At 37.5% G+C, this 21,962-nt stretch overlaps 3 protein-coding genes across 4 annotated transcripts; all 3 read right to left on the minus strand.

Annotated features, from left to right (window-relative positions):
- Positions 1-5,296: 5,296 nt before the first annotated feature.
- LOC113283900 (monooxygenase 3-like) lies at positions 5,297-6,734 on the minus strand. Its single transcript, XM_026533286.1, has 2 exons — positions 6,598-6,734; positions 5,297-6,435 (listed from the first exon to the last, which is right to left on the minus strand). The coding sequence occupies exon 2, from the start codon at positions 6,425-6,427 to the stop codon at positions 5,840-5,842; it is 588 nt and encodes a 195-aa protein (XP_026389071.1). The 5' UTR covers positions 6,428-6,435; positions 6,598-6,734; the 3' UTR covers positions 5,297-5,839.
- On the minus strand, positions 6,622-7,640 carry LOC113283904 (monooxygenase 3-like). The gene is made up of 4 exons (XM_026533294.1): positions 7,367-7,640; positions 7,173-7,235; positions 6,859-7,042; positions 6,622-6,764 (listed from the first exon to the last, which is right to left on the minus strand). The coding sequence occupies exons 1-4, from the start codon at positions 7,594-7,596 to the stop codon at positions 6,735-6,737; spliced, it is 507 nt and encodes a 168-aa protein (XP_026389079.1). The 5' UTR covers positions 7,597-7,640; the 3' UTR covers positions 6,622-6,734.
- A 7,016-nt stretch (positions 7,641-14,656) lies between these two features.
- On the minus strand, positions 14,657-16,628 carry LOC113283911 (monooxygenase 3-like). Of its 2 annotated transcripts, XR_003327823.1 has the most exons (6): positions 16,281-16,628; positions 16,103-16,165; positions 15,786-15,981; positions 15,487-15,684; positions 15,052-15,326; positions 14,657-14,889 (listed from the first exon to the last, which is right to left on the minus strand). XR_003327823.1 is itself a non-coding variant. In XM_026533301.1 (5 exons), exons 1-3 carry the CDS (start codon positions 16,508-16,510, stop codon positions 15,915-15,917), a joined length of 360 nt encoding a protein of 119 aa, XP_026389086.1. In that variant the 5' UTR covers positions 16,511-16,628; the 3' UTR covers positions 14,657-15,326; positions 15,487-15,684; positions 15,786-15,914. The 2 variants fall into 2 exon arrangements, 1 of the variants encoding a protein (XP_026389086.1); XM_026533301.1 differs by having other exon boundaries at positions 14,657-15,326.
- Between the last annotated feature and the right edge of the window lie 5,334 nt (positions 16,629-21,962).

Genomic DNA, 21,962 nt, shown 5'->3' on the forward strand with positions numbered 1-21,962 from the left:
AGCGACAGTGGTATAGGTAGGATTTCCTTAGTTTTGTTTTACTTGAGGACAAGTAAAATTCAGGTTTGGGGGTATTTGATGAGTGCTAAAAAGTGCATATTTCTATATATTTTTCTTGGCATTTAACTCATCTTTTGTACATTAATTCTACATTTTATCCCATATTCTGTATTTTCATTGTTTTCAAGAATAAATACTTTTCTTAATTAATTTTGCATTTTAGGTACTAAATAAAGCCTGGTTAACTCACGGAGCGAAAAGAACAAAGAAACGGCAAAGACTCCCGCAGAAAGGCAGCGAAGAATGATGTTTGCAAGAGCCGGATCAACTGAAAGTGGGCTTGAAGAGGAAGAATTGTTCTTAAAGAAGATATGGCCTTGGCATACCCAAGGCCCAAAACCCTCACCCAAACCCATTTCCAATATCCATACCCGCCTTCATCTTCAGCCGTCAGATTGGATCATCTCAGCATCCTACGGTCGCTTCATCATAGTGCATCAAAGTCTGAAGCTCCTGTATAACACTACAACACCTAACTCCATCTTGAGACGTCAGTTTCGTTGTATCAGGCATCCGACGGTCGATACCAGACTCTTCACTTGTAGCCGTTAGATCAATCTATCATTTCCGCATCCCACGGCTCAGCTTCGCGTATCATCGAGACTTGATGCATCCGCGCAACACCTAAGCACCAAATACCTATACCCTAACCCAAACACACCTTAACCCTAAAACTATCGGCTTCTCCTTCTTCTCCCCCTTTCTTCTCCTATGCAACTCCACGACCACCACCTGCTCCGCCACCAACTCCTTCTCAATCACCACAACCACCACCATCTCTTCTCAAATCATCATACACACTCGACCCATCACCTATATCACGTTCTAATCTCTCTCAAACAACTAATTTCGCCTATTCTCTCACCAGTGAACCCTAAGAGTGAGTTGGTGAAATTAGTTGATGATATGATCAATTGGAGGCGTGGGAAGCATCAGAAGATCGTAAGGAAGCATGGGTGAGAGCTATCAAGAGTTTGCAGTGATTAGGTAAACCTAATTTCTATTTCTTATAAACCCTAATTTCATAATTTGGGGATAATTGGGGGAACATGATTGTACGTCTAATTGAAGCATGGGTTGATTGATTGGGTTGTTATCAGTAGGTTAGGTGAACCAATTTTGGGTTTAATTGTATTTTTTTACAAACCCTAATTTTGCTGTTAATTGGGGATTTTTTGGGATTTCCATTGTATGTATAAATAGGGGTCTTTGGGTGTTGTAATGGGATATGCCTGGACTAGCCAGTGCTTCACCCAAGAGGACTGGAATAGCCAGTGCCTCAAGGGTTAGTTTTTATTTTAAATGATGTTGTAAACTTCAATTGTTTTTATCCTATCCATGCTCTGATATTGTTGTGCTTGAATTGTCTAGGATTGAATATCCTTATAGGTTGTTAAAACACTAAGCAAGCTTCTCTGCGGGTAGTTGCAGTGTGAGATCCCCAACTACCACAAGGTTTAGAATTCATCTTAGTGCCTTTAGCCTCCTTTCTAGACCAAGCCTTAGATGAACATCCGTCTTTGAACCGCAAGTGTCATCTAGTTATTCAGAAAGCCTAGAAGCTGACTGATAACTAACAAGGGACAAGAACATAGTTGGAAGACCTGCCTTTGTTTCTTTATCACTGCCCTTGGCTAACAGCCTTGGTTTGTTTGTCTTTGTTTCACTGTTTCTTTGTTCTCTGTCACTGTTACCTCATTGCTTTACTTACTGCCTTGTTAATTTAGATAACTAGCTTAAAAACTTCAACTATACACCCTAGTCCCTGTGGAAATGACCCGTTCTTGCACAAGCTACAATCGACACCGTGCACTTGCGGTTAACAAGTAGGCTTCCTCTTGCTCTTATTTTCTGTCCCCTTTCAAAGCCTACCACTACTTCAGTTTGACCGTCGGTTTGCGGATGATAGGAGGAACTCATTCTTAATTGAGTTCCATGTAGGCGAAACAACTCTTGCCAAAAATTACTTGTAAATACAGCATCCCTATCAGAAACTATAGATTGAGGAAATCCATGAAGTTTGATGGTTGTTTCTAAAAACTTCTGGGCTACCGATGTGGCTGTATATGGATGTTTTAATGCAAGAAAATGGGCATATTTAGTTAGTCTATCCACCACTACAAGAATCACAGTTTTCCCTTCAGACTTTGGCAACCATTCAACAAAATCCATGGATATATCTGTCCATACTGTAGTAGGAATCGGCAATGGTTGAAGTTATCCTGCTGGAGAAAGAGTAATATATTTATTCCTTTGGCAAACATCACAGCAAGCAATGTAGTCTCTCACCTCTTAATTCATTCTAGACGAGTAGAACAACTTAGATAAACGTTTTACTATCTTCAAATATCCGGCATGACCAGTAATTGGAGAGTCATGAAACTCAGCTAGTAGTAGTGCCTTCCACCTTGAAGTAGGACTTGTCATTAGTTGATGTTGTTTATAGTAAACTAAACCATCTCGTACGGTAAAGTTATTCTTGCCGAAAGAAGGCTGACTCACTTTAAAGATGAAATCTGTGATCCACGGATCTGTTTTTAGTTCATCCAATAGGTCTTCCATCCAAGCACAACTAACATAAGTTACGGAACAAATTTCACTTGTTGCAAATTTTCGAGAAAGTGCATCGGCAACCTTGTTAGACGATCCCTTCTTGTACTCAATCGCGTAGTCATAGCCTAATAATTTTGTTAACCATTTTTGTTGTGCCGGTGTTACAGCTCTAGCATCCAAAAAATACTTCAAACTTTGTTGGTCTGCCCGAATAAGAAATCTTCTCCCAATTAGATAAGGTCGCCATTTAGTAACCGCATGAACTACTGCTAACAACTCTTTCTCATAAGTTGACAAACCCATATGACGATGTCCAAGTGGCTTACTTGTGAAATAAATTGGCATACCTTCTTGCATCAAAACCGCACCTATTCCTACTCCACAAGCATCACTTTCAATAATGAAGGTCTTTGTAAAGTCAGGTAATGCTAGCACGGGTGTGGATGTCATTTCACTTTTCAATTTAACAAATGTGTTTGTTGCTTCATCTGTCCACAAAAAACCGTCTTTTTTTTAGCAATTTTGTAAGTGGTGCTGCAATATTAGCATAACCTTATACAAGTTTCCTATAATATCCTGTCAAACCTAGGAATCCTCGTAATGCCTTGACAGTTCTTGGTAACGACTAGTCCAACACATCCCGTATCTTGCTAGGATCAGCTTCCACTCCTCCTCTTGAGATGATATGGCCCAAATACTCAACCCTCTCAGTACCAAAAGAACATTTACTTAATTTGACCTTAAGTTGATGGATTTCTAATATCAGGAATACTTCACGAAGGTGCAATAAATGTGCTTCCCGGGTAGGACTATAGATCAGAATATCATCAAAGAAAACCAAGACAGATTTTCTTAATTGATTTCTGAACACATCATTCATAAAATGTTGAAATGTAGATGGAACATTAGTTAATCCAAACGGCATCACTAGGAATTCATAGTGTCCGTCATGGTTTCGAAAAGCTGTTTTGTAGATATCTTGTTCATACATCCTAATTTGATGATAACCCGATCTTAAATATATCTTCGAAAAGAATAAAGCTCCATGTAGTTCATCTAATAACTCATCAATGTCTGGAATAGGAAACTTATCCTTGACAGTATCCTGGTTTAAAGCTCTATAATCAACACACATACGCCAAGTGCCATCTTTTTTCTTAACTAACAAAACAGGAGAAGAGAAAGGACTCGTGCTTGGCCTAACTAATCCTGAGTCTACCAACTCTTTAATAATCTTTTCGATCTCACCTCTCTGGTAATGTGCGTACCTGTAAGGTCGTACATTGATTGGAGCACTCCCAGGTTGTAACGTTATGCGGTGATCATGGCTTCTCACAGGTGGCAGCATTGTGGGTACCGAGAACACCTCACCAAACTCTTCAATTAATTCTTGTATCTCCCCTGGTGTTTCTTGACTAATTTGTGCTTCTGAACATTGGTTGATTTTGCAAAAGAACCCAGTTGATCCTTTATTTAAGAGTTTCTGGATGCTATTGATGTTGGCTAACTTTACTTTATTTTCCTTATCTCTTTATAGTAGAATACGTTCACCATCCCTCTTAAAATCCATGGTTAAATGTTTGAAATCCCAAGTTATGGGACCCAACGTTTCTAACCATTGGAATCCCAGAACCATATCGCATCCCCCAAGTGGCAATACATAAAAAGTTCCTTTGAACTAATATTTATTTAACTTATAATCCAGATCCAAGCATCTTCCTTCACAAGTCATTCTAGCACCATTAGCTACCAACACCTCAAAAGTCTCATCTTTGATTATCTTAATTCCCATTCTTTTAGGTATCGCAGAATCAACAAAATTATGGGTACTTCCAGAATAGATAAGTATGGTAACTTTAGCCTTCTTAATTTCTCCTTGTACCCGCATGGTTTGTGGAGCCAATGATCCATCCAGTGCATGCATAAAAATTTCGACGACTTCTTTTTCAGATTCTTCTTCTATAGCAACTTCATCTTTACCTTCATCTTCATCCTGATTGTCATATCTATCAATTAAGAACAATGTCTGAGTTTTACATCGATGACCTCGGTGCCACTTTTCATCACAGTTATAACATAGTTGTTGCTTTCTTTTTTCTTCAGCTTCAGCCTGAGTTAATCTTCTAACAACTGGAGTTTCTGTAATGGGTTTTGAAGATGATATAGGTGCTCTAGAATTAAAAGGTCTACTAGTATTACCAACACTAGGTGTCTTTAGTGCTATTCTATATGATTGTTTTCGCAATGTTACTTTCTCATCTTGTAACCTTCCAATTGCCATTGCATCATGTAAATTAATAGGAGTGTGAGATTGAGTTTCTAGTCTTACCTCGTCTTTTAATCCACTTAGAAAATAGCTCACTAAAAATTCTTCAGGTAAATTATCCACCAAATTTGATAATCGTTCAAATTCTTCACAATATTCTACATATGAACCTGACTGCTTAATTTTAGCGAGTTTTTCTCCTGCATCTTCATATGAAGTAATACTGAAACGGCTAATAATAGCTTTCTCAAATTCTCCCCAAGTAACTACAGGTTTAGTTCTCTTCAACCACCTATACCATTGTAAAGCTTTACCATCTAAATTACATGTTGCCAACTTGATTTTCTGATTCGCAAGTGTTTCATAATACTCAAAATATTGTGCAGCCTTAAAGAGCCAACCTTCTACATCAGATCCATCAAACTAATATAGTCGCTCACCTCCTCTTTTTGATTGGTTTTGTCCCTCATTATTCCCAACTGCTTTGCTTTCCACAAGCTGGCCGATCCTCTCAATTAACAAAGCTTGATTTGATGTCATCTCAGCCATCTTCTCCGTTATCTCACCTAATTGCTTCTCCATAATTACTTGTTTTTGTTTTCGAGTTTTGGTCATAAACAGGATACGCCTGCTCTGATACCGATTGATAAGAACTTAATAGTTCTTACCCACGGCCAGTAGAGTAGACTTTAAAAGAACACAGAAACTTAGAACAAACTTATAATTCTCATAGATAATCAAACTAATAACACTAGACCTTCTTATATAAGCCACTAAACTATAAAATTAAGGAAAGGTAACCTAGAAAGGAAACTACTTCTATAACTAGGAATCTAAAATAAAATTCTTAAAACGGAACAATTTCCAAAAATAAACTAATGCCTAAAACAAGAGAATTTAAGGATTTCTAACCCTAATCCTAGTTTTAATTAAAAATTCTAAGTAATTGGGGATTTCTTATCACATAACCACATTGTCCATCTCAGAGGAAGTTAATCCGGTAGGTAACTTTCCACAGTCATATTGCACCAAACCACTTAGCCGGCCAAACTCCTTATAAAATACCTTATCACGGAGAATTTTCGTCAACCATCCTACAACTTTTAATGATGAGATTATACCAACACCGCCACCACCTTGTTGAACCCAGCCAGAAATGTATGAACCAGAAATCAAACCAGCGGCTCGAAATCTTCTCTCTTCAACATACATTCCTATTTCAACTTCCAAGTCCTCTTGTAATAGCATTCCGTCATTTCTGATATATGAATTTCCTATATGGCGTCCCAACACCACTGCATCTTCTAATGATGAACACCCACCTTGTCCTAGGTCTGGTGTCATTGGGTGCATCGCATCACCTGCTACAGTAATTGTGCCGTTTGAAACTTTACCAAAAAGGAGATCCCATGGGTATCTAAATCGCAGGGGTCCCCATGATAAACTCGGCATATAAGCATGTTGTATAACATCTTTGACGATTTGTAAAGATTCGGGCACTCTCTCTAACATTGTCTTTTGTATGATCTTTGGGTCTCCTTTCGCCATTTCTTCCTCTGTATAAAAGTTCAACAAGGTAAAGATTAACCCATCATAATAGGTTGTAATGAAAATCCAAACGGTTAAGGCTATAATTCTACATGCACTAGGGATGGATGGATAAGTCATGAACCAGAAAATGTCAGTGTCATTATTTGGGAGGATACCGATCCTACAACCTTCTACAAGAAATTGTTGAGGCTCATGCTTCAATGCATGACCTTCAGGAAAAACTCCTAGTCCACGCACTGCATATCGATCTGAATAAACCGGATCCTTAAGCCCTAACCACTTTGCCACCACAGAGTGCACGCCATCACACCCTATCAAAACCTGTCAAACAAATCTAATCCCAACAAAATTGAAAGTTTAGCATTCAGAAAAAAAACATATTTGACATAATACAATCATTGGTGTTAATGTAAGAAGTAACGTCTGACCTTGGTATTGATAGTAGTCCCATCCTCCAAATGAATAGTCACGCCGTCATTACGTGTTTCAGTTTTTTCAATAGAGCGAACCCTTGATGAATAACGGATTGTATCAGTTGGTAGTTCTTCTAACAGAGCTTCAAGTAAGGCTCTTCTATGTACAGGCCTAGGTCCTCTTGCCAACCACTCATCCCTGTATTTAAAATTTGCAACTTGAATTTTTAGATACAATTATACGTGTAGTCTGGATCGACATAATCCTATTGTAGTACAACCTTTTTACACAACAAAATAGTATATAAATAAGAATTGGATGAGCATACCATTCATCAGTTGTAAACAGAATCTCTTGGGTAATACCATTTGCAACATTAGTAACTGCTCCCCTAAAAAACACAAAACAAAAATCATAAATATCCTAGCAGATCCTCAACTTTAGCAACACATAATTAAAGTTTTGATCACTGAAATACCAAATCATAAAAGATGTATGGAGAGGGTTGTAAATCGTAAATACCTTTTATAAGGTTTGTAAAGAGAAGTAAGCTTCTGAGCAACACCAAGTGCTTCAAGAGCAATCCAAGCATTTGAGAAAAGAGTTAGAGAACCACCAGTAACTCTCAGCTCATTTGCTCTTTCTAACACCAAACTCTTGACTCCAACTCGCTTAAGTGCTAATGCTGTTGCCAAACCTGCAACCCCACCTGCTACTATCACTACTTCTTCTCTCATTTCAACATTTTCCATCTCTCCGTTTCTCTCTTGCTAATGATATTATTGATATGCTAATCTGTTTCTCAATCTCTTGTTTGAATTATGGAAGTTTGTCCTTACTTATATATGATCAGTAATCCAGTGGAAAAATAGTTTGTCTGCGCAAGGATATGTGTTACAATTACAACGACGGAAGCACCCACGTCACTTGTTTTGTTCTGTCCAGTCTCTCAGTAGTGTGGTAAGATACTAAGATGCGTATGTGCTGACGTCGGTGTTTTCCAGTGAAAAATGAAGATTAAAAAAATGAAAAGATGGAGAAGTGGGGCATCGCGATCACCATACCTCTCGCATGCTAAGTGAGCGCTCTACTACCATCTGAGCTACATCCCCAACTTGCAAAGTTAACAATTATTTTACAATCGTTCCCTGGTGTATGTAAAAATCCAAGGGAAATCTTGAGGCTAATCTACCTCCCATTAGGGATTTTCCAACATAAACTCATTCCACTAATTCTACTAGCAGCAATGCACGAACAATGCCCCTGCCGAAAACAATAGAATAATTTTTGTGTGCTATCAAATTAGTATGTTTTTAAAGAGATGCAATTGTTAGAAATTCATTATGCGGAAGCCACAATGAAGAATGCAAGAGTCACAGTCGCTTCAATGATCAGTAGAACACAATGAAGTAAGAATAATTATAACAAAGTTTGTCTACACTCTCACTAATCCTTATATCTCTCTGTTTGATGGTTACAGAATCTTTTTGAGATTGTTTTCAGTGAGTGTAGGGACCTCTTCTTGACCTCCTTAAATAACTCTTCCATCAAGAGTCACAACAGACATGAGAACCAATTCCAAAAGACACATGCTTTCATGGGAAAGGACACAACCTTAGGTGTAGAGACATGTCGTTTAAATGAAACCATTCCATATGATGATAAGGTACATGAGACATATCATTGTTTTTCCAAAATTCTCCCACTTGGCCCATGTGATACAAGTTTGTCTCATAACAGGCATTTCCCTTCATCTGATAAGTAAGTGAATTTGGAATATTCTTTATATGGCCAGTGATAGTTCTCAATAAAATGAAACCTACAAATAAAATTAATGTTCGAATCATAGCGGTCAAAACTCTATTAACGAGCAATCCCTTCCATGCATCACGATAACATTATTTTCACAAATAAGTCCATCATAATGGTCGTATGAGTAAGTATCAATTACTTATTCAGGTCCAACTGTTGTCTCCAATGAGACATTTCTAATTTTCCGAGGCCTTATGTATACAACTTGAAAGAAAAATATAGAAATTTTATTCCTAAATGTTGCAAGTCACATAATTCAGAAAGTGTCGAAATGCACAATACTTAATACACATAAAGGTTGATCAGGCCCATATGCTTAACAAGATCCCTATACAACTAAGGATATAATCCTTTTGTCAATGGATCTACAAGCATAAATTGTGTGTTAATGTGCTCCTTAGTCACGTGATTTAACTTGACACATTTTCTGACAAAAGCTACTTGATATCGATATGCTAATTCTTACTCCCACTTTTCTTGATGTTGGAGCAGAAAACTTGCAGCTAAATTATCACAGTACAACACTAGTGGCTTAGAAATAGAATCCAAAGTTCTTAGCCCTTGTGAAGCTGCTTCGTAACATGCTACATACCCTGGCTTTACCAAGGTTATTCTGAAATTTTCCTAACATTTCAACTGCGAAAGCAATGCCAAGTCTTGCACAGACCTGTCATACATTAAGCTTCCAACCTATGATGTATATGGAATGGTTAAATCGTTTTTTGGACAATGATCTAAACTTAACTTATCTCCATTTTGAATAGGTGATATACTAGGTGCACAATTCTGCATTTGGAACCGTTCCACAACTTTGTTTATGAAGGCTTTTTGAGACAGTCCTAATGTCCCTTGGGACCTATCTCTACGAATCTCAATGCCAATAACTTAAAAGGCGTCACCCATATACTTCATTCTAAAGTTTCGTGAAAGAAACTGTTTAACCTCATGAAATAGTCCCAGATCATTACTAGCCAACAAATATCATCTACATACAGGATAAGAACGATAAGTTTGCTCCCACTAACCTTAAGGTATATACATTAATCCATAATGTCTTCCAAGAAACCAAATGAAGATATCACATTACGGAATTTCATATACCAGGGATGCATGTTTAAGCCCATATATAGATTTCCTTAGTTTGCAAACTAGATGATCACCTTGATTTGAAGAGAAACCTTGAGGTTGCACCATGTGCACTTCTTCATTTAGACTTCCATTGAGGAATGCAGTTTTCACATCCATTTGGTGTAACTCTAAGTTGAAATGAGCTACTAATGCCATGATTATTCGGATTGAGTCTTTCTTTGATACTAGAGAGAAAGTCTCATACTAATCAGTACCTTCCTTTCGAGTAAATACCTTAGCTACAAGTCTAGCCTTGTATCTTTCGACATTACCTTTAGAGTCTCCTTTTGGTCTTTAAAGATCCATTTATAACCCTTAGGTTTAACTCTTTTGGGTAATTCTACAAGGTCCTAAACTTGATTATTAGCCATGAAATCCGTCTCGTCTTTCAACGCTTGGATCCAAAATTTGGATTTGGCTTGTGAAAACATTACCGGATCATCCCCAATTAGGATACGAGAAGATGGAATATTCGAAAAAGCAGATTTCATAACTACGATGAAAAGCATGTTCACAATCAATTATCGAAGCAAACACAACGGAATCTAGAAATTCAACCAATGTCTACTATTCTAGTTAAAACTTCAAGTTATTGCAACCCTCATGTGGGTAAAATTCACAACAACACATAATATCATAAACACAAATGACATACATGTATATATATATGATGCTTTATGATATGACTAATAAATTTAAAATATCATATTGAAAACATCTTTTACCTATGGACATTAAGAAATTTTCAATCTAATATTTCAATTAATATATCACATCCCAAACAATACCTAAAGACTTCCATGTGGGCCCGGGTCTATGACATTATAATTGTTTGCAATTCTTTTTTTTTTTTAATTTCAAATTATAAGATGCTGTGGCTAATCTTATAATAGGAATTAATTAACAATGAACTCCAAACTGATTTCACTTATTGCCGTTCTATCACGTGATTAGACAGTAAATATTATCCATAATCTTAATCATCTTAGCATGAGACAATTAAGGAATAAGCAAACGGTAATTCAGTAATGGATGGGATCATGCCTAATCTCATTAGGTCAAACTGAACTACCATGAATTCATGATTTCAGACCCGTAATAATGATGAACAAAATATCACTCATTAATAACAACATACAGTTAAAATATCACTCATCATGTAATAAATCAAGGGGATTTTAATAAAGTGCCACACTTCCAATTTGCAGTTTAAGAAAATGCCACCGTTTTTTTCAGAGTTTATTTAATGCCACACGTTTGACCTTTTCCATCCAAAAAAACTGTTGCCATCAGTTAGTGCATAGGTGGCATTTATCCAGCTTAGTAAAAGACATATACACCCTCAAATCTGTCACAGCTCTATCTCTGCTTAAACATCTCAACTCCATTTACTCCAGCCATCACCCTGTAATCTGGCATACTCAGCTTCACCAGGACCACGACCAGCTTAACCTCCTTTCTTCATTTCCAACAATCTCTGCCTGCGAACACATCAGAACTACCACCAAACTGCAGCGGCAACAATACCAGCTGCACCATTTCATCTCATAAACATACATCTCCTCATACCATTTCCAGTGCCAATTCAATTTCATTACCAGCAAATCTGTTACTCATCTCGCTTGCAATCTCGCCATGTCCAGTTCAACAGCATCATACCCATCCGTAATCCATCACCGATTCCTCCTTGTTCTTGGGTTCACTGCACCTGCAACATCCACCAGTAAAACTCTCCAGCATCAACACTGTCATGTCACCTGTCCTAGCATTCATCTAAGTCACCAAATACCCATGGAACTCTGTAGCAACACTTCAGTTCCATGGCAATTCATCACCAACCATCGCAGTCATTTTCTCTTGCTTCATCTCAAGAGCCTACAGCAACTCCCTGCAGCTCCTGTGACATTAACCAAGCACAAACCACCTTCAATTCTGTTGCAACTACCACTGCAAAACACACCTGCAATTCCAGCTCAAACCTATCTTCAGTTCATCTATAATATCAACAACAACATCATTTCCTCAAGTACCATCAATGGCAGTAGCAGGAGTGTCTTCTTATCCCTTGTTCTCATCAACTTCCTTTCCTTGAAGATGTTCTTCACTGAACCCTAAAATTCAATTCGATATTAATTTCATCCCCAAAATCACTCAAAACTCGAATCCGAGTTGAACTCATCTTCTATTCAACAACTTTCAGCAACATCCCTTGTACACAGGCTCAACTGGTAGAAACTGAGCTTGAAGAGGTGAAGAAAAATCCATTTAGGACTTTTATCGAACACCTAATGTGCCATTCTCATCTTGGTGTAACATTGAAATTTCTAGCGGTTCTAAACTCACTGAAACACCTGCAAATTCAATTCACAACAAACCCATAGTTCAGAAACTATTCAACAATCATAAATCTCCAAATCCAGTCCAAATTATCAACCAACAAGACCATTATCTTCACTGGTTTAATTGGTCTTCAAACTCCATCAACTGCTCAGCATTTCGAACTCATTTCAGCCTGGAAGTCGAGATATAAAATCTCTTGATAGACCCTGGAAAATACCCATTGTAGGCTCTGAAAGATGATTCACGGAAGCAACACATTTCCTCATGTTATTCTTTTCTTTTTTTGTTTACCGGTGATAAAGACGGTGAACCCATGACTAGTATAATAGGGTTTTCAAGGGTAAATATGTAAATCACGAAAGATTCTTTTGACCGAGTCAGCGAAAAAGACCAAGTGTGTGGGTCCTGACGGAAAAACTAACGGTTGTGGCATTTAATAAACTCTGAAAAAAACGGTGGCATTTTCTTGAATCGGGATTTGCAAGTGTGGCAGTTTGTTAAAAATCCCATAAATCAATCATGATCAAACCAAAGGATAACAGTTATGAAATATATATGGGATATCCATAAATACGTATCTTATACTTAAATACGTATGAAATACTTATTTTACGGTTTTTAATGATTCCCATATCTAACCGTATTTTACTCGCATGAATTAACCGTATTTTACTCGCATGAATTAAAATATTAGATAATTTAGGAAACACCCGAGTATATATGGTACTTATTGCAATTTGAACTATACAAACAAATCAAACATATAAAATGATCTTAAAAAATAATAATGGAGAAATGGGGCATCGATCTCCATACCTCTCGCATGCAAAGCCAGCGCTCTACCATCTGAGCTACATTCCCCAGATGTGAGAGTAACAGCTCAATGCAACTCTGTAAGAGTATGGACCTTTGTTGCTATTGGCTTGCCATTTCTTTCTCTTGGCTCCTAAACATAACATCTTTGGATACAATGCGAAATTAGGTAGCCAGAGAACTAAATAATTAACTGCGATGTGCTTTAAATACAAATCGTATTTATGAAGATGGAGGTACATTATCTGAAAATCCCTTTGGATCAACTCAATCGGCCCGATTTTTCAATTCATCCAATTACGGTTACACTCTTCCTGTCTCTAGAATCTAGACTTAATCTTGTTTTAGACTAGAATATCTTGTAGCGCCGTGAATTATGTTGATACACATGGCAACTATTTCGGAAACGTGTCACGTACACATAAATGGGGTGTCATTCCTCTCAGGTGCCACGGCCTTGTAATAGTCGCTGTAACCATGCCAATCTACAACTCCATAAAAAACCAGGCTATACACGGTGAGTTCCTACCACCTCGGCGGTAGGCACATTGGGTCGGTAAGCTGTTGTTATATATGGAAGTACCGAGACAATTGTGTGTCAAGTAAACTCTGTTTGTGTTTAAGGTTTCTAAACCGGTAAACCCTATCTATCTAGGGTCAAGCTATTTAAACTCTTAATTAATCTCTTTAGTCATTAGTTTTCGTATCCTCAGTACTAATACAGACGGGTTGCTAAGACATTCATCATGAAGCATAAAAAACAGTATTCAAGATGAATGTCACAGAGAAAAGCAGGGGAGTTTTCAACCGATCAGGTGAAGCTGGTACTTCATCTTGTAAAATTATTTAGATTTCAAAACTGAGTCAGTTTTGTTGGCAATTCTTTGGAGGTTTTTGTACTCCATAGTATGCCTTCTCCGGTGAGTTCTAGGTGTTCACTCCGTCAATCCAAAACAAAGGATTCAAAGGAGATCGTTTTGGATCATGAGTAAAATGGCAAGGCTCATGTAATCCTTTTCTTTCTCTTGCAGTCTTTTGTTTTGGTGAGGCCTTCTTGAAGTATGCCAAAAGCACGTGCCAAGGAGTAGAATTTAGTACCACATCTCTCAAAAATGCAAACTATACTTGGTATTTAGATCTCAAGATTGGAGAAATGAACGTCGAGCTCGGTTGCGCGAGCTTGTAACCCAAGTGGGGACATCAAGGTGGTCGAACACTGGTCGGGTTTCATTCGGTAGGTGCTGGTGTGCACGCTAGGTTGACTCGCCCGTTCCAAGTTGGGAGTTGGCTGCATTGTCTTGGCATAGGCTTGGGCTGTGTGACCACTATAGCGGAGGGCACCGCGTCAGGCTGGTTTCACAGAGCAACGAACACCTCCCGCTCTTGACAGTGGAAGGATCACGAGTCAATGTGTCCCAGTTCCAACTCAGCCTGGTGAGCCGAGTCAGTCGAACAACCACTTTTTTTTTTTGTAGACAAATTTTTTACCACCCTTCTTTTCACATTTTCATTACTAAGTGTGAAACAAACACCTCCCGCTCTTGACAGTGGAAGGATCACGAGCCAATGTGCCCCAATTCCAACTCAGCCTGGTGAGCCGAGTCAGTTGAACAACCTGAACCGTATCATCAACTCAGTAAGCATCCTTCCATCCATAATTACATAAGTTTGGATATTCAATAGTTTGTGATTTCTTCGGATTTTTTTTTTTACTGGCTTGTTCCTTGCGGCAAACCATGACGGCTACCCAACTGTTCTCGTCAATACAGTGCAAGTGGCTCATTTAAAGGGCCATTCATATTGATGGCCTTTGTAAATTGCATATTCAAAGTACTGACAAAATTTGATCCCATCTACTGGCAACACGTTCATATCAGCGGTTCTGGAAATTCAACGGTATTTGCTGGTACTGGAAAATTTGATGGCTCTAATTTTGAAACTCCTTGTACATTCTGGCAGAAAAACAAAGATTTACTAGTTGGCTTGTAACTTTACGCTTACAGGACCGGCATGTTATTTATTTACATCAAGGTACCTAAAATGTTTCAAGGCTAGTAACAAAAAATGAAAATAAAAAATTAAAGGATGGAGAAGTGGGGCAGCGATCCCCATACCTCTCGCATGCTAAGCGAGCCCTCTACCATCTGAGCTACATCCCCTGGTTGTAACATCAACAGATTCTCTACTCTCTTTCCTTGTGCCTGAACTTAATAATATATACAACTGCTATGTGCTTTAAATACAAAATCACATTTATAAAAACGATATATTACAAATAAAAATCAAATAAACAGAATGAAACAGGGCTGTGCAGCTTACAGTAAATGCTTGCAATGAGCTTTATTCAGCATAGTAACAAAGAGTGTACACCCTCACACCCTATTAAAACCTGTCGAACAAATCAAATTAAAAGTTTGCCATCAACTATTCCATGGGGAAAAAAAATAATATATTGCACTATCTGGTGTCAAACGTAAGAAGTAGTGAGTGATATTAACCTCAACATAAAAAGTCCTAAAAAGTCCACATTGTTTCAGTCATGATTTTACCTGCACTGGGGGTGGATGGATAAGCCATGAACCAGAAAACGTCAGTGTTGGTATTTGGCATGATACTTCATGTTTCAATCCATGACCTTCAGGAAACACTCCTAATCCGCGCACGGCATATCGACCTGAATAAACCGGTGCTTTAAGCCCTAACCACTTTGCCACCAAAGAGTGTACACCGTCACACCCTATTAAAACCTGTCGAACAAATCAAATTAAAAGTTTGCCATCAACTATTCCATGGGGGAAAAAAAATATATTGCACTATCTGGTGTCAAACGTAAGAAGTAGTGAGTGACCTTGGTATTGATAGTAGTCTCATCTTCTAGATGAACGATTACTCCGAATGGATCCACATCATTCCGTGTTTCGGTTTTTTCAATTGAGCAAAGCCTCGACGAGTAACGGACTGTATCAGTTGGTAGTTCCTATAACATAGCTTCAAGTAAGGCTCTCCTATGCACAGACCTAGGTCCTCTTGCCAACCACTCTTCCCTACATTTATCAATTGCAAATTCAATTGTTAGGTACAAATATCCCGGGCACAATCCTATTATGGCTTCATTTACTAGGTACAAAACAAAATAATGTATAAATAAGAATTGGATCAACATACCCTTCATCAGTTGTAAACAGAATCTCTTGGGTAACTCCATTTGCAACATTCGTAACTTCTCCCCTGAAAAACACAAAACAAACACCAAATTTAGCATCATCGTAATCAAAGTTTTGATCACTAAGAAAGCAAAATCACAGAAGTTTGGCAACACATATTCAAAAGCAAGATTAATTACCTTTTGAAAGGTTTGTAGACGGCAGTAAGTTTGTGAGCAACACCAAGTGCTTCAAGAGCAATCCAAGCATTTGGGAAAAGAGTTAAAGAACCACCAATGATTCTCAGCTCATTAGCTCTCTCCAACACTAAACTCTTGACTCCAACTCTCTTTAATGCTAATGCTGTTGCTAAACCTGCAACTCCTCCTCCTACTATCACTACTTCTTCTCTCATCACAACATTTTCCATCTCTGATCACTTTCTTTCTTGCTAATGACAATATTCTTGTTATTTTTCAGTTTCTCTCTTGCCAATGATATTCTTGAATTTCTAATCTGTTTCTCAATCTCTTGTTTGAACACTGTGGAAGTTTAATTGAGTTGTACTAATTTATATACAAGTATTAGTTTAAGGTGGTTCATTATTTAATCACTTGTCTATGTGTATTTTTCGAAGCTTCCGCTGCAAGGAGAGTGATATGACCGAGGATGCTTTGTCATCACGGGATTTGACTTGACTATCTAGATTCTTCATTCTAATTTTTGAATGATAAAATCATTGGAAAGTCCTCACTCAGGTGCCAAATGGAATCCCAGGGTTCTCAAGGCTGCATTTTATATGTGATAAAATGACTTGCGTTTTCGATTTATTCATTTATTAACGAAAACCACGCTACCTGTTTCGCAAGTAGTCAAAGTAGTGATGAGTTGCGTGAGTGGTGACGTCTTTCTAAATGGCACTTTCCCTATGTAAAAGTCCAAAATATTATACTTTACATTTTGCCCCAAAAAACGTTATCCAGCAGTAACTGTACATTTACATGATTCAACCAGTAAAAAAATAATAATAATTACCCTTTCATTAACATTGCAACAATATTCCTGGTGCGCTGCAAAGACTCGGAGCACTTCGAAGAGTCCGTTTCAGTATGTGCATTTTTCAAGTGCCCTGACACTTTATGGTATGCTTCGGTCAAATCTTCACAGCAGTAATACTCAGTTTGTGTTGCGGAAATTTTCTGGATTTCGCCCTTGTTTTGGGTAGAATATGTTAGGTTTCTTGTTCCCTGATAATAGATGGTTCCGGAATTCTCTATAGTATAAGACAGGTATTTTGAGTGTTTCCTAAATTCTGTAGTTTCCTGATCTGGTTTAAATACTTAGTTTCCAAGGAACTTTGAGACCAAGTTAACTCGCAGAAAAAGAATGTAACATCTATAAAAGGGGTCCTTAAGGGGTCCTTAGAGTCAGGATTTAGATATCTTCTTCTTAAAGAAAAACAAACGTCTGTTTGTGAGAAAAGAAAAGAGCAACTAGGGTTCTTATTATGGGAGAGCTTTGAGTGACTAGTTCTTGTGAGGTAAAGCTTGTGTAGGAGTTTTTTTCTTCAAGGAATTAGTGAAATCTTTTGTTTGTCGAATCGTTCTTGTTTCTTCTTAGTTCTCTATATTGTGTTTACTCGCTAGAACATCTTACTCGAGACGAACGTGTAGTAGTGTTTCTATCTTAAAGGAAATCTCTATCGGATTCCACAATTGGTGTGGTGAGAGTGGATAGTCGAGAAGGAGTTACTGCGATGGAAAAGTATGGAGAATTGAAGTCTTATCGTATGGAAATATTTGATGGGAATTCTGATTTCAGTCTCTGGAAGATGAATATGAAGATTATCTTGTCGTGCTAGATTTGGATGATGCCCTAAAAGGTCCACCGATGAGGCAACAGAAAAAGAAAGATTCGGAAGAGATGGAGTAGTCAGAAGACGTTATTGATGCATGGAGAAAGATGGATAAAAAGTGTTTATCGGAGATTCGGCTTCGTCTTGCAAGAAAGGTACAAGGTCATGCTGCAATCAAGGATGCTACATCAGCAAAACAGTTGTGGGATTCTCTTGAAAGTTTGTTCATGGCTAAAACAATGACTAATAAGATCATTATTAGGGTATTTTACATGATACGAGGATGAAAGAGAACACTCCGGTAATTGATCATATTTCTGCCTTTGATTCATTAATATCGAAGCTTGAAGCTGTTGATGACAATTTGAATGATCAAGTCAAATCTCTACAGCTGATCTGGACGCTTCCAGAATCGTACAAGACGTTGTCACGGAATTTTATGAGTCGATCGTCGTTTACTACATTAGAAGTCTGCAACGCTTTAGCTGCAGATGAGATGATGCGGAAGAGAGATCGGGTTAGTAATATTTCTGAAGATGCATTTGTAGCTGATGGGAAGAGAGTTGGTGAAAACAAAGAAAAACGAATTGTTTTCAAAGGTGATTTCTACAAGTGTGGTCATCCAGGTCATTGTGCTAGAGAATTTCCTAGGAAGAAGGAAGGTTTTGGGAAAGCTTCGGCTAACTTTCCTAAAGATACTGCAGCCTTGGCGATGCTATCGGAAGAAGGTGATCGTGATGAGGTCATACTGATGCCTGCAAATCTTAAAAGTCAGGGAGGATGGGTATTAGACTGTGGTGCCGTTGTGCATGTTTGTAACAATCGTTCATTATACATCAATTATGAAGATTACAACGGGTTTGTCTACATGGAGAATGACTCTAGATTGCTGGTTCATGAAGTCAGATCGCCTGGAATTGTTTGATGGCTCGGTTCAAACAATCACAAATGTTAGACATGTGATGGAGATGAAGTGGAATCTAATTAGTTTACATAGATTAAAATCACTTGGAATGAGTTACTCTACTAAAGATGGAGTAATTAGTGTATATCATGGCGATAATGTGATCTTGATGTCAAGACGGTGCAAGAACTTGTATAGATTACATGGAAGAGTTGTTTGTGGTGGTGCTAGAAGTTTAAGAAACATATGTTTCGGTCAGTACACGAAATCCAGAAATTTGTAACGCTCGATTTTGTAACGGATTATTTTAAGGAACGTCATATCGACATTGGTAACTTTGTAACGATGGATAATCGTTGCAATAATTGGTATCTATTACAGAGTTTCGGGAGGGTTGTGGGTAATTACCTTCCTATCCTCAACTTAAATTTCCAGGTTACATTGTTACCCTCCATTACTATTACCGAATCCAACCCTGCGTGCCTTTACTCGTAAGACAGAGAAAACTAAATAGAATCAAATCACACCATCTCTATAATAGGTAAATGCCTCTTTTTCTCCGGAAGTTGTCGGAATTATGCGTAATAAGATATTCGCCATAATTTAAGAGGTCTTATCAATAAAATTTCCATTTATCCATGATCTAGGCATAGTTCACAATCCATTCTATAATTCTTCTCATTACCTCGCATGGGAAAAGAATCCCACAAACAAAGGAATTGTACAGGACGAAATAACATAAAAAAAGACTCGTTCTAAACATGAAATTAATATTTCCTACAGATTATAAACTTTGTTTTTAAAGAGATGCAATTGTTAGAAATTCTTTATGCGGAAGCCACAATGAAGAATGCAAGAGTCACAATCGCTTCCATGATCAGTAGAACACAATGAAGTAAGAATAATTATAACAAAGTCTGTCTACACTCTTACTAATCCTTATATCTCTCTGTTTGATGGTTACAGAATCTTTTTGAGATTGTTTTCAGTGAGTGTAGGGACCTCTTCTTGACCTCCTTAAATAAATCTTCCATCAAGAGTCACAACAGACATGAGAACCAATTCCAAAAAACACATGCTTTCATGAGAAAGGACACAACCTTAGGTGTAGAGACATGTCGTTTAAATGAAACCATTCCATATGATTATAAGGTACATGAGACATATCATTATTTTTCCAACATTCTCCCACTTGGCCCATGTGATACAAGTTTGTCTCATAACAGGCATTTCCCTTCATCTGATAAGTAAGTGAATTTGGAATATTCTTTATATGGACAGTGATAGTTCTCAATAAAATGAAACCTACAAATAAAATTAATGTTCGAATCATAGCGGTCAAAACTCTATTAACGAGCAATCCCTTCCATGCATCACGATAACATTATTTTCACAAATAAGTCCATCATAATGGTCGTATGAGTAAGTATCAATTACTTATTCAGGTCCAACTGTTGTCTCCGATGAGACATTTCTAATTTTCCGAGGCCTTATGTATACAACTTGAATGAAAAATATAGAAATTTTATTCCTAAATATTGCAAGTCACATAATTCAGAAAGTGTCAAAATGCACAATACTTAATACACATAAAGGTTGATCAGGCCCATATGCTTAACAAGATCCCTATACAACTGAGGATATAATCCTTTTGTCAATGGATCTACAAGCATAAATTGTGTGTTAATGTGCTCCTTAGTCACGTGATTTAACTTGACACATTTTCTGACAAAAGCTACTTGATATCGATATGCTAATTCTTACTCCCACTTTTCTTGATGTTGGAGCAGAAAACTTGCAGCTAAATTATCACAGTACAACACTAGTGGCTTAGAAACAGAATCCAAAGTTCTTAGCCCTTGTGAAGCTGCTTCGTAACATGATACATACCCTGGCTTTACCAAGGTTATTCTGAAATTTTCCTAACATTTCAACTGCGAAAACAATGCCAAGTCTTGCACAAACCTGTCATACATTAAGCTTCCAACCTATGATGTATATGGAATGGTTAAATCGTTTTTTGGACAATGATCTAAACTTAACTTATCTCCATTTTGAATAGGTGATATACTAGGTGCACAATTCTGCATTTGGAACCGTTCCACAACTTTGTTTATGAAGGCTTTTTGAGACAATCCTAATGTCCCTTGGGACCTATCTCTACGAATCTCAATGCCAATAACTTAAAAGGCGTCACCCATATACTTCATTCTAAAGTTTCGTGAAAGAAACTGTTTAACCTCATGAAATAGTCCCAGATCATTACTAGCCAACAAATATCATCTACATACAGGATAAGAACGATAAGTTTGCTCCCACTAACCTTAAGGTATATACATTAATCCATAATGTCTTCCAAGAAACCAAATGAAGATATCACATTACGGAATTTCATATACCAGGGATGCATGTTTAAGCCCATATATAGATTTCCTTAGTTTGCAAACTAGATGATCACCTTGATTTGAAGAGAAACCTTGAGGTTGCACCATGTGCACTTCTTCATTTAGACTTCCATTGAGGAATGCAGTTTTCACATCCATTTGGTGTAACTCTAAGTTGAAATGAGCTACTAATGCCATGATTATTCGGATTGAGTCTTTCTTTGATACTAGAGAGAAAGTCTCATGCTAATCAGTACCTTCCTTTCGAGTAAATACCTTAGCTACAAGTCTAGCCTTGTATCTTTCGACATTACCTTTAGAGTCTCCTTTTGGTCTTTAAAGATCCATTTATAACCCTTAGGTTTAACTCTTTTGGGTAATTCTACAAGGTCCTAAACTTGATTATTAGCCATGAAATTCGTCTCGTCTTTCAACGCTTGGATCCAAAATTTGGATTTGGCTTGTGAAAACATTACCGGATCATCCCCAATTAGGATACGAGAAGATGGAATATTCGAAAAAGCAGATTTCATAACTACAATGAAAAGCATGTTCACAACCAATTATCGAAGCAAACACAACGGAATCTAGAAATTCAACCAATGTCTACTATTCTAGTTAAAACTTCAAGTTATTGCAACCCTCCTGTGGGTAAAATTCACAACAACACATAATATCATAAACACAAATGACATACATGTATATATATATGATGCTTTATGATATGACTAATAAATTT

This window comes from Papaver somniferum, chromosome 1 (assembly GCF_003573695.1).
Source record: "Papaver somniferum cultivar HN1 chromosome 1, ASM357369v1, whole genome shotgun sequence".
Lineage (NCBI taxonomy): Eukaryota > Viridiplantae > Streptophyta > Magnoliopsida > Ranunculales > Papaveraceae > Papaver > Papaver somniferum.